Source organism: Chelonoidis abingdonii, chromosome 15 (genome assembly GCF_003597395.2).
Source record: "Chelonoidis abingdonii isolate Lonesome George chromosome 15, CheloAbing_2.0, whole genome shotgun sequence".
Classification (NCBI taxonomy): Eukaryota; Metazoa; Chordata; order Testudines; family Testudinidae; genus Chelonoidis; species Chelonoidis abingdonii.
The window spans coordinates 28722609-28735773 of NC_133783.1; the positions used below are offsets into that span (position 1 = coordinate 28722609).

At 39.9% G+C, this 13165-nt stretch overlaps 1 protein-coding gene across 1 annotated transcript in view; it reads left to right on the forward strand.

The window, feature by feature from the left end:
• The window catches only part of PCDH15 (protocadherin related 15), a 1383724-nt gene that overhangs the window by 1221071 nt on the left and 149488 nt on the right, over positions 1–13165 (forward strand). The window contains exon 26 of the mRNA XM_075072657.1: positions 1816–1928. Coding sequence (XP_074928758.1) covers positions 1816–1928 — 113 coding nt within the window. The remainder of the gene's footprint in view (positions 1–1815; positions 1929–13165) is intronic.

The following is a 13165-nucleotide window of genomic DNA, read 5'->3' on the forward strand; positions in this document are numbered from 1 at the left end:
TATCTCATAGAACTGGAAAGGACCCCAAAAGGTCATCAACTCCAGCCCCCTACCTTCCCTAGCAGGACCAAGTACTGATTTTTGCCCCAGATCCCTAAAGTGGCCGCCTCAAGGATTGAGCTCGCAAGCTGGGGTTTAGTAGGCCAAAGCTCAAACCACTGAGCTATCCCTTCTCTCTGTGTATTTGTCTTGTATAAAGCCTATCAAAAAGCGTAATCAGAAAGAAAATGCTGTTTCTATTAATTGTCTGTTGGTAAGAAATTCAGCATAAAGTTTTGATGAAACTTTGATGGGATTTTCAGTTTATTAAAGACATACTCTAAAAAAAAATTGATGGCAAAGAATAATTTGACTAAGAATTACGTTTTTTTATGGTATTGTTTTTATCGTACCTGAAGATGGAGGCTCAAATGTAGAACAATTAATTTTTCATTTGATTTATTGGGTTATAATATCTCTTTCTTAATCACACTTTTTCCTAGCTGAAAATGACAAAATGTCAAAAGGAGAAAAATGTATACATTTGTCTTGTGATGACTGGGGTATTTTTAATGTCTAATTTCCTGATGTGGAAAATACCATCTATCAAAATATCCTTAAATCATGTTTTTCTCTTTCTTTTGTTTATATATTTTTGAAACTAGGATAGAAGAGCTGTTTGTTTATTTGAAAATGTAATGAAATAAACCTGACCAGTCACTGTTTCAGATTTCTGACATGAATAATGTTGCATTCTGTGGATTAATCTGACAACATGTAAAGTTTCTGATTTGCTTTTGAGTCACATGGATAAAATTTGCCAGAGGGGGAATTATTTTGTGCTCACATTAGTATTAAAATGATATAGGCCTTCTATCGCCCCTCTATGCTTCCCATGAATTCTTCATTAAATGACCAATTTCTGAAGCCCAGCTACACAACTGTAGGAGACGTGGCTGCTACATTCCTACATATGTTGTCTCTGCACTGACCCTACTGATTCTGCGAAGAGATGGGCCTCATGCAGAAGTGGGAACAGAAGGGCTGTGTGAGAAAGAGGTGCAGAGTAACTCCAGAGTGGTGAAATTCTTGAAATAAAACTGACCTTACAGGCAGAGGTATTGGGGTGGAGGCTGTCCTGTCATTTTCTGTCTCAGTAGCTTGGTTTTTGTTGTCCTACTAGTTCACAGCTGTGCTTCAAACCTCTCATCTATTTACCAGCAACTTGGTTTGTCTCAGCTATGGGATCTAGGACTGAATAGGGATGGACACATGCCAATATTTAATGTGCCATTTTCAGTCATGAGACAGCCTTGCTCTTGGGGGAATAACATCCATAAGTTGGGGAGCTGAAAAAATGGACAATATGTAATAGCCTATTATCAGGCACAGGGATGCAGAATCTCCCAAATGAGGATATGTAAAATTGGGATTTATGGCAGAAGAGCAGAAACAGTTTCAACCTTATTTTTGGTTTGATGAAACACTATATTAAGGAAATTCACTGGATAGTTTAAAGAATGTATATTGGGCTGTCACTGTATTTTGGAGCCTTTATTTTGTATAAGAGAATGGACACTTGAATTCAAGTTTGCGACATATTTTTGTTTAAAGATTTCCTGAACTTTGCTTGATCAGTTTACCCTATAGTTGGTTATTGTTGTCTTTTTTACCTGTATATTATGTCCCTATGTTATTTTGTGATAGCATCTGTTTTGCATTTTTTAAAATTAATATCTGGTTTGTGAGCTCCTGAAAATGTAAGAGTACCCTGGATAGAAATTGACATAAATATTGCTATCCATATTAAATGAGTGACCTTTGTTTTGTTTATAGCTAGTGGTCATTGCATATGATGATGGTGATCCTGTGAAGTTCAATACCACCACTGTAGAAATTGCTGTATTGCAACCCTCTGTAATTCCACGGTTTACCCAGGATGAATACAGGTATGGTGTGTTTCATTTCCATCACTAGTACTTCTCATACTTTGAAACATCTGTTCTTTGAATTCCTATCTTACATATGCTAGTGATTATTATGGTGTACTCCTGATGCCACTCTGTGATGCTTCCTACACAGTCCTAAATTTATTATCACTGTAAATTATTACAAAAATGTACTAATTTGTAATGATACGAGAGGCTAACAATGCAGTAATTTCATTTTCAGTCTCATGTTATTTTATGTTTATACCTTTTGACTGTTGGTTGGATCCAGGCTTAGAAAGACTGACCATATTTACTGATTATGCTGATGTAATGAAACTTTTATTACATTGGTGTGGCAGTTTAGACCAATTTTTTCAAAAGTGACTAATCATTTGTAGCGCCTCAATTTTTGTGTGCACAAGATGAGACACATTAAAGGGGACTGTTCCTTCAGAAAGTGTTGACTACCATGAACAGAAGAAACTAATCTGGCTGGACTTACACAATGGGGAGAATACTACCTCTGCCTGAACATGGCAGAATGCGCTGTGAATGCGCTGCCAAGAAGATGGGGGGAAATGTCACAGTGGAAGTCTGTCTAAATCGGAGCTAGTAGAAGCATCATTAACTGAGGCATTGTTAACCTGCAACTCCTCGGGAAGGGGGAAAGAGTGGGGAGGGGTGTGCCTGCACATATACAAGTTGGGATGACTGGGAGGGAAATAGGCTGGAGGAACTGCACAGACAACAACACCGTACATAAGTTCTGGATATGGATCTCTTTATCTGTAGGTCCTGGAGATACATAAGTTTAGGAGGCTGTGCGGCATGGCTTCTTCACAGACCTTCAAACCCTTCCCTCTAGAAGGAACGGGTTTGAAGGAATTTTCTTGAGGTGAACTTCTCAGAGTTCCCTGGCTCCCTTTAATCCTCTCTCCTGTATAAATCTGCAGGAGGGTATAATTTAGCATAGAATTTCCAAATTTCATTGTCTGCCTTACTGGAGCAGATGTGCAAAGAATAAAAGGTATCTGACTGAAGAAGTATAGTTCTGTTATTCCATTGCTCAACATTGTGTTTTACTTTGTGGTGATCATTCTGGAGCACAGGATGCTGCCTTATTTCACACTGCTATGCTTGTTGTTGAGGTAGGAGAAACAGTTCTGCTCCTAGCTATTTCCATGTCCATAGCAATCACAAAATGGAATTCTCTTACTAAAAATTGGTTGCATCATACTCTTATTAGTTCTAATATGACATATCTCTAAACACAGAGATTCTACCTTCTGCATTGATATGGGACTCAGTTGCTACTGCAGCACAGAGCCCTCCCCCAAGGTCTGTGGTCAGTGCTGAGGGAGGTTATGGAAACTGGGAAGGCCAAAGTGAAGAATTGACTTGCCTGGAAGGGATATAAGTCTCCCTTTTCTGTCCCATAAGCATACCTGTGCTATACTACCTTTCCTGTATTGCCTCAAGCAGATGTGAGGATTATGCCTCAACATGGCTCCAGTAGAGTCACACTGTGTGGGATCCATGGTGAGGGGAAAGATTCTCTGAACCAGACTCATTGTGGAATTATAAGGGGGAATCCTTGTGAAGATTTAAAAACAAACTAACTTTCCCACAACTTTTAACCCAGGCAGGGATAATTTAGCCCCAAACTATGAAGTTTAAAATAAAACATAGAAACAAGAATTTGAGCAAAAACAAACAAACAAAAAGGCAATGATATCTGATGATAAATAACTGTGCTTCAGGTACCCAAAATTCATATTGACTGATGGAAAGACCAGCCAACTGTCACAACAACAAAGGTTGAGGCCAGAGCATCTAAAATAATATGCAAATGTTTATCTTTATCCAGTCTCATCTAGACAGGATAGCAAAACATGCTGCAGTCTATTTCTCTAGATTAACCAGAGTATTATTGGTCAGTGCAATCTTGTCACAGCCTCCATTTTGACTTATAAAATGTCTCCACAGCTCTTGGGTATTAGCAAGCACTGTCCACTGGAAAAGTTGAAAATGGCACAGTTGAAACCATGATTATTTGGAAGGTTGTTCCCATTAAGAGCACAGTTCCCATGGTTTGCCTAGAATGAAGGATAGTTTGTGTGAATCTTAGTCTTAACCCCTTTTTGAACATGTTAATCAAAGGTGTAATCAAAGTCTCCAGGTATGCAAACTTTAGGTGTGCTCTAGTCTGGATAATTTTCATCCATCCTATATACACCATTCACACTGCACTATTGAGTCACGATCCTGACTGAGGCCTTTTGGGTGTTTCCATAATACAAATAATAATAATCAAAAGGGTGACTAGTAAGCAAACTTTATTTTACACTCTTAACAATTTAATAAAGATCAAACCAACTTTCTTGAAAATTAGTAAACAACAAATACTTGTGACTTTGGACTGCTTAATTTGCAACATTTGATTATGGAACAAATATTTACAGCTAATCTATACCTCCTTGAAAATGAGGGATTCATATTTACAGAAAACTGCATTATGAGCCCTGTATTTCTAGAGATTTATAACTAGCTGTAAATATTTGCTCCAAAAGGAAATGTAGTGAACTAATCAGTCTGACGCCATCGGTATTTTTTGTTTACTAATTTCAGGTTTTATAAAGTTGTGAGAGTATATAATGAAGTATGCTACCCTGTGAGCCTTTAGATTGCTACCACCATTATTATTGTTTGTTTGTATTATGGAAATGCCCAAAACATAGGAATGAGCCAGGAGATGTAAACCAGTGTAGTAGTATTAATTCAGTGCAGCTGTGCTGAAGCACACTGATTGGAAATTGTAAATAGATTAGGCAAATAACAGTAATGAGCATTTTATTACCATAGTTGAAAATGGAATCAATATTTCTGAAACCAATCATTTTCTTGAAGCAAAGTAATAAGCTACAAAATAAATTTGCAAAAATCTAACAGAAGGGGATGATGAGGAACGATTACATTTTGAGGGTTTACATTTTACAACAGCAATGAAATTCAAAGGACTGGTATAAAATTTCAAATTGGTGGTTTAAGCAGAAAGTTTTCCTTTTAGCAATCTTATTTCTGTGGTCTTTCATATTTGTTTTCATCTAAGAAAACATCTCAGTAAATTTACAAAATGTAGTCAGATGGAATATAAACTGTAACAGAAGCTAGAACTTTGTGTAAAATTAGTACTGTTTTCATTCTTTCATGTTAATTTCAAATGGATGGCTATTTGTGCTGAATCTAAAAAACCTGTATAGTAGAGAGAGACTTATTTTATTACTTACCTTTATGATGAAAAGAATAGGTTATAGCTCTTATAGTTGTGTAGAAAATCTTCTGATGAAGTACTGTCGTAGCATCTAAGAAGGGTATATAAAAGCAAGTGTATTAACTGCCTCATCAATGTCCACTGGCTCTGAAGCCTAATAATAATTATATTGTGAGCGTTGTTAAGTATTTCACTGATTATCATTTTAATACAAACATTCAATGATTATGGAAAGATTATGGGATTGTGGGCAGACCTTGGTTAGTTTTCCATCACCTTTTTCCAGTCCGTGATTAATCCAGCATTCTGTTATGTTTATAAATTTACATTTTAGGAGAGCTGTGAAAACCTTTGCCACTGAAACCCAAAACAATTGAAACTCAATATAAAAATGAAACTAGAATTTTTAGGAGGCCAGCCTGAGATTTTCCTTTGTCTCAAAACCAGGTTGGTTTGGGGCTGCTGCTCCCCCTGAAATTTCCTCCTTTATGCTTCACATGTCAATTTAATTTTTTTCAGTAATCTGTTTATATTGCTCATAATTTTCATCATACAGGGGAAGGCATCCAGGACCTTGTCCATCAGTAAGGGAGACAGATACCATTCCATGTCCCCAGCAACCACCCAGTTCAATTCAACCAACTCATCTCAAAAGCACTCAAAATACTTTATCACCAGGGGCAGCTCTAGGTATTTTGCCGCCATAAGCTTGGCAGGCAGGCTGCCTTCGGCGGCTTGCCTGCGGGAGGTTCCCAGTCCCGCGGATTCAGTGGCCTGTCAGTGGGATGTCCGCTGATGCCACAGGACGAGCGGACCCTCGGCAGGCATGCCGCCGAAGGTAACCTGCCTGCTGCCCTTGCGGCAACCGCAGAGCGCCCTTTGTGGCTTGCCACCCCAGGCATGTGCTTGGGATGCTGGTGCCTGGAGCCGCCCCTGTTTATCACTCCCACCTGTGGTTTTAGGTAAAAATGCAAGGTACATCTGTGGCGGCATGTAGAGAATGTATAGTTACACTCCTCAGTGAAAAGCAGGCTGCATCCACACTGTGGTGTGTAGTTACAGAAAGCAGCAAAAGAATCCAGAAGTGGTAAGGCAGAAAGGAAAGGCTCCAGCAGCAGTGAGGCATTGGACACTGGTAAAAAGAGCAGTGTAGATGGGAGAAACATTGCTTGGCATGTAGAGAGCTGTGGAGGGCAGTGGTTCTCAACCTTTTTCTTTCTGAGCTCCCCCTCACCCCCTCCCGACATGCCATAAAAACTCCATGGCCTACCTGTATCACAATGGCTTTTCTGCACATAAAAACCAGGGGTGGCATTAGGGGGTAGCAAGCAGGGCAATTGACTGGGGCCCCACACTGTGGGGGGAACTGTGAAGCTAAGTTGCTCAGGCTTCTGCTTCAGTCCTGGGTGCCAGGACACAGTCCCACCCCCGGGGCTTCATTCTCATGCGTTGGAGCTTTGTCTTTCTGCCCCGGGCCCCAGCAAGTCTAACACTGGTCCTGCTTGGGTGACCCCCTGAAACCTGCTGAGTCCCTGAATCTGTTAGTCTTTAAGATGCCACCGGACTCCTCCTTGTTGGTTTTTTTTTTTGTTTGGTGTGTGGTGTGGTTTACTGCTGTTGTGACTTGACTGCAACATTACCAACTGTCAAAGTTAGGGTAATCCACCCCACAATGCCACATTGTCATGGGTACGCGGAGGTAAAGCTATATAGTGCTATATCCTTTAGTCCCTACCGCCTCATGTGGCTCCTCGCAGTGTACAGACTTGATCCTGCACCTCACTCTGGCGTGAAACAGGTGTCCACTTACTCTAGCACGATTCGAGGTTCAGGCCTTGCTTCCTAAACATGTTAAGCACAGGGTCCAACGCGTTTTGGCACTAAAGACTTCCTCTATGGACACCATAACAGTTTCAGCTGATAGCAGGAAACCTGGTGCTGAAGAAGAAGAAACATAAGAATGGCCGATACGTGGTCAGACAAGAAGGTATCAGCGCCAGATGCTACGACAGTGGAATGCAGTCCCGAGAGTGCAAATGCGGCCCGGGACTAGACAGGCAGTGATCAAGACCTCTCTCGCTACGACAGTGCTAGATGCATCCTCTGGTTAACAAAGGCTAGGGCAACCCTTCTTTACCATCCTGGCTCATAGCATTTATGCACTTAACTACCGAATTTACCAGCTTCTCCTTTTACACTGTTCATAGGTCCTGAGCTCGAGCACCTGGCCAGGAAAGGAGGCTCCACAGTTAGCTGAGCACTGCTGTGAGAAGAACTCTCGCTTTTATTTGTGTTTGGAGAACACGCTCGCCGTATCTGAATTCATTGGTGAGCCCCTAGTTCTCTGTATCACGAGGAATCAAGCTAAATACCTATTCCTTATCCATTCTACTCCATCATCACCTCTGAGATTCTAGGTACTCCTATCAGCTATCCTCCCTTAGTCCTCCTCGGTCCAAGCGCAAGCGTCTAGCCTCTCTTACATCTCTTCCTCATATGGGACCGCATCTCGCAAACCCCTAATCAATTTTATTGCCCCTTGTCTGGAAGCCTTGTGGCTAGTGGTAGAGATGATCTGTGACACAGTATGCACGAAGAATGTTGGCGTAGCGTGCGGATTGGATATAAGGGCAAGTAATATATTCTCAATCTTATTCTCGTTCGCGCGGCTTTTTAGAATGATGTCCTGAACAGTGTTGTACGTTGTGTTGACCGCGTCTGCGACACTGTGTGGTCACCTTCGAAGAGGAGTCACAGCTGGGTCGCAAGATGTTTTGCCTACTTGGTTGTGACCTAAAGTAGCCGCCAGTCTATTGAGTATGTAGTAGTGGCATTAGTTTTTTCCAACTATGGACATGTACATGTACATTTGATCCAATTGACATTTCATTTGCCGTTGCTGTTGCCCACTTCACGTTAGCTTTGTGGAGATCTTTTCTGAAGTTCTTCACAATCCTGCTGTGGGCTCTTACAACTATCTCGAGTACAGTTACGTCTACATCTGCCAAACTCTTGCCCCCGGGCCCCCGCTCACTGGTTTACCACCTTCTCCAGCTCATTTATGAATAAATTGAAACAGAATTGTCCTTAGACGGACCCTTGGGAACACCACTCAGTTACCGAGCTCTCCATTCTGGAATTTACCTTAATTCTACCCTTTGTTCCCGTATTTTAACCAGTTCTCACATGAAAGGACCTTCCCTTCTTCCCGTGACAGCTTAATTTACATAAGAGCCTTTGCGAGGGACCTTGTCAAGGTTTCTGGAAATCAAGTACGACTATGTCCATGGATCCCCCTTGTCACATGTTTGTTACTTCAAAGAACTCTAATAGATTAGAAAGACAGATTTCCTTTAAAGAAACCATTTAACTATTGCTCAACAGTTTATATTTTTCTCTGTGTCTGACAATTTTATTCTTAACTATTGTTTCGACTAATTTGCCGGTACCGATGTTAGACTTACTGGTCTGATAATTGCCGGATCACTTCTAGAGCCCTTTTTAATATTGGGTTACATTAGCTAACTTCCAGTGATGGGGTACCGAAGCCGATTTAAAGACAGTTTACAAACCTTAGTTAAAGTTCCGCAACTTCAACTTTGAGTTCTTCAGAACTCTGGGTGAATGCATCTGGTCCAGTGACTTCTTAATGTTGAGTTTATCATATCAAACCTCCTCTATGACACTTCATCTGTGACAGTTCCTCAGATTTGTCACCTACAAAAGCCAGCTCAGGTTTGGGAATCCTCTCTAACATCCTAGTCGTGAAGACTGAAGCAAAGAATCCATTAGTTCTCGCCGCAATGATTTATCGTCTTTAAGCGCTCCTTTGTATTTCAATCGTCAAGGGACCCACTGGTTGTTTTAGCAGTCTTCCTGCTTTTGATGTACTTAAAAAATTTTGTCAGTACCTTTGGAGTTTTTGGCTAGCTGTTCTTCAAACTCCTTTTAGCTTTTCTTATTACACTCTTGGCACTAAGTTGGCACTGCTTATCGCTGCCTTCCTATTTGGCCTCACTAGGATTTTGACTTCCACTCTTAAGGAAGTCTTTTTTCTCTCACTGCTGGTCTTTTACATGGTGTAGTTAGCACGGTGGCTTTTTTAATTGCTTTTAACTGTCTTTCTTAATTTGGGGTAAACATTCGAAGTTGGGCTCTATGATGGTATCTTTAAAAAGTGCCCTTGCAGCGCAGGGATTCACTGTAAGTCACTGTACTTTTAACCTTTGTTTAACTAACGGCCCCATTTTGTATAGTCCCTTTTTGAAATTAATGCCACAGTGTGGGGCTGTTGAGATGTTCTTACCCCAGGGATGTTCAATGCTATGTATTATGGGTCCCTATTAAATCCTGCTGTAGTTACCTCTTGGACCAGCTCCTGTGCTCCACTCCGGATTAAATCTAGAGTTGCCTCTCACTTTGTGGGTTCCCATACCAGCTGCTCCATGAAGCAGTAATTTAAAGTATCGAGAAATTTTATCTCTGCATTTCATCCTGAAGTGAAATGTTCCCTGTCAATATGGGGATAATTGAAATCCCCCATTATTATTGGGTTCTTAAGTTTGATAGCCTCTCTAATTTCCCTTATTATTATTATTCCCTTATTATTTATTCACTCCTAAAGTACAAACTGCATGGAGCAAAGAGGAAAAACAATAAAAAGCCTTCACACATGAGTATTATCAATCTCTGGCAGGAAGAAACAGACCACCCCTGCTGTAGTTTCTCCCTCTCTGTGTTTTCCAGCTTGTCAGCTTTTCATTGACACCCTGGGTAGTCTCTGGCCCCTGGCTTAACCCCCACCCTTTCTAAGCCACAAAGTTCTCTAGTGTTATTGGGTACATCTACAAAACAAAAACACCGCAGCAGTGAGTTTCAGAGCGTCGGTCAACTGACTTAGGCTTGCACTATGGAGCTAACAATAGCAGTGTAGATGCTTCCACTGAGACTGGAGCCTGGACTCTGTGACTCAGCAAGGGAGGAGGGTCTCAGAGCTCAGGCTCCAGCCCAAGTGGGAACATCTACACTGCTGTTTTTAGCCCTATTACCACAAACCACAGGAATCAAAGTGAGCTGCTCTGGGCTCTGAGATTCGCTGCTGCAAGAGGGTTTCTGCAGTGTAAACATACCCTTAGTGTTAATAGATTCATAGATTCCAAGACCAGAAGGGACTATTGTGATCACCTGATCTGACATCCTGTATATAATACAGGATATTGAATTTCCCCAAAATAATTTCTACACCATCTCTTTTAGAAAAACATCCAATCTTGATTTAAGAATTGCCAGTGATGGAGAATCCACCAGAACTCTGGGTAAATGGTTATTTACGCTCACTGTTAAAAATGGACGCCGTATTTCGAGTCTGAATTTGTCTAACTTCAATTTCCATCCATTGGATCATGTTATACCTTTCTCTGCTACAGAGAAGAGCCCATTATTTAATATTTGTTTCTCATGTAGGTACTCAAAGACTTTAATCAAGTCACCCCTTAACCGTCTCTAGTTAAATTAAATAGATCTAGCTCCTATCACTATAAGGCATGTTTTCTAATCCTTTCATCATTCTTGTGGCACTTCTCTGAACCCTTTCCTATTTATCAGTATCCTTTTTGAACTACAGACACCAGAACTGGACACATTATTCCAGCAATGGTTGCAACAGTGCCAAATACAGAGGTCACATAACCTCTCTACTCCATACTCAAGATTCCTTGGTTTATGCACCCAAAGATCACATTAGCCCTTTTGGTCACAGTATCAATGCCCATGTTTAGCTAAGTATCCACCTCACACCCTAAATCTTTTTCATAGTCACTGCTTCCTAGCATAGTCCTCCATCCTGTAAGTATGACCTACATTCTTTGTTCCTAAATGTATACATTTACATTTAACCATATTAAAATGGATATTGTTTGACTGCACCCAATTTAGCAACCAGTTCAGATTGTTCTCTGTCAGTGACCTGTCCTCTTCATTATTTACTGTTCCCCTAATTTTTGTCTCATATGCAGACTTTATCAGTGATGATTTTATGTTTTCTTCAAGGTCATTAATAAAAATCTTAAATAGTGTCGGGACAAGAACTGACCCTGTGGGATCCCACTAGAAATACATTTGCTCAATGACAATTTTCCATTTCCATTTTGAGGCCTCTCGGTTAGCCAACTTTCAATCCATTTAATGTATGTCATGTTAGTATTATGAGGTTCTAGCTTTTTAATCAAAACGCGTGGTTCCAAATCAAATGCCTTACAGAAGTCTAAGTATATTACATCAACACAATTACCTTTATCTAACTTGTACTCTCATCCAAAAGAGGTATCAAGTTAGTTTGACAAGATCTATTTTCTATAAAGCCATGTTGACTGGCATTCATTATATTACCCTCCTTTAATTCTTTATTAGTGAAATCATGTATCAATAGATCATTCATCTTGCCCAGGATCAGTGTCAGACTGTCAGGCCTGTAATTACCCAGACCATTCTGTTTACCCTTTTAAAATATTGACACAATACCTAGGCCATTGTTTTTCCTTTCTGTGCTTAGTTCCTCTACCAATCTGTTATGGTCTACCTCCATAGAAGTAACGGATCATAAGCACACACACACAGGCATGCATCATACTCATAAAAATAGATACTTCACAGTTTATAACAAGTATATGAATTTCTTTGATTCTGGCATATTGTGAAAGACTCCTCTAACTATATAGTACTGCATATTTATCTCACTGAACTTTGAAAACAATATAAATTTGCAATCCCCCTAAAACAGGGAATAGAAAAACTATAGTTTTTAATTAATGGATCACACTTAGCATCACAAAATTGTGAACTCCAGATGTGAAATGAGCCACAGAAAGAGATTATTAAATTGGTATTTTTAGCAAACCTATCTGCTGTGATTAGTTATATTTTTTAGAAGGTAAAACTTTAAAATATTTTGGATTGTTTGTTAATTAATAAATACCAGTTTCTCCTCACAACTAGAATACCATAGCTGATAGTGATGTGCTGCTATAGCAGAAAAGAAAATGCTAATTGAAAGCAGCAGTTATTGTCTCCGAGTTGTTGCCTTTGGGCATATTAAACAGATTGTTCAGACCTTTCATAGTTAAAAAAAGGAAAATACTAGAATATTTAGTCTGCTTTAGAGTTATAGAATATTTCCTCGTATCTTATTTTTAAATATGGGTCCACTTGTGAGAAATGTGAAGTTTTGTTCCCGTTTATCAGGGCTTTTTTTTTTTTCCCCTCGCAAGATATACGAAGATCAGAATTTCAGGCTGTTGAAAGTGATGTAGATGTAGCATGGCATGTTTTTCCTGGGCTAGTAATAATACTATGCAGTGTGAACATTTCTACTGTATAAAAATGAGATTTCATGACAGGCAGAATTTTTTTTCTTCTTTTCTTTGCCATTAACAGGTGTAATGTTTTCCACTTGAAGGTAATGTTTTCCATTTGACTAGATTTGTCAACACCATAGGCAGATCTAATCTAACCAAAGTGCTGTAAGATTTCACTGAATATGCAGACACAGAACAAAGTTATGGAAATATATCAAGAAGTCACCTGAAAGTACTGTTGTAGCATTTTTCAAAACACATGGTCGAGTTTTTACTTTGTCTCAGTGAGGAGCTGATGTGCAGCTTTCCTCAGGGGAGTCTTTTTTTTTTTTTTCAAAACATGACTGAGAATGGGGAAAAACTGAGAAATATAACAGGATTGTTACCAATTGCTCTGTCACAGTGGCCAGACAGAGAAGATTCTGTGTTCTTGTGATGCGTGGGTTCAGCAAGACCAAGCCAGCTGCAAAATCCATGCAGGTGTCTTTCCACTTCTTACAAATATGCAGGCTCTCCACAAACTTCTTCAGAGTCAGCAAAAGTAAAATGTTACATGTTGACCTTTTTCCATCTCCATTGCCACCATGATGGGAGTCTGAAGTGACCTTAGATATCCCTGCTCCTGATTCTGT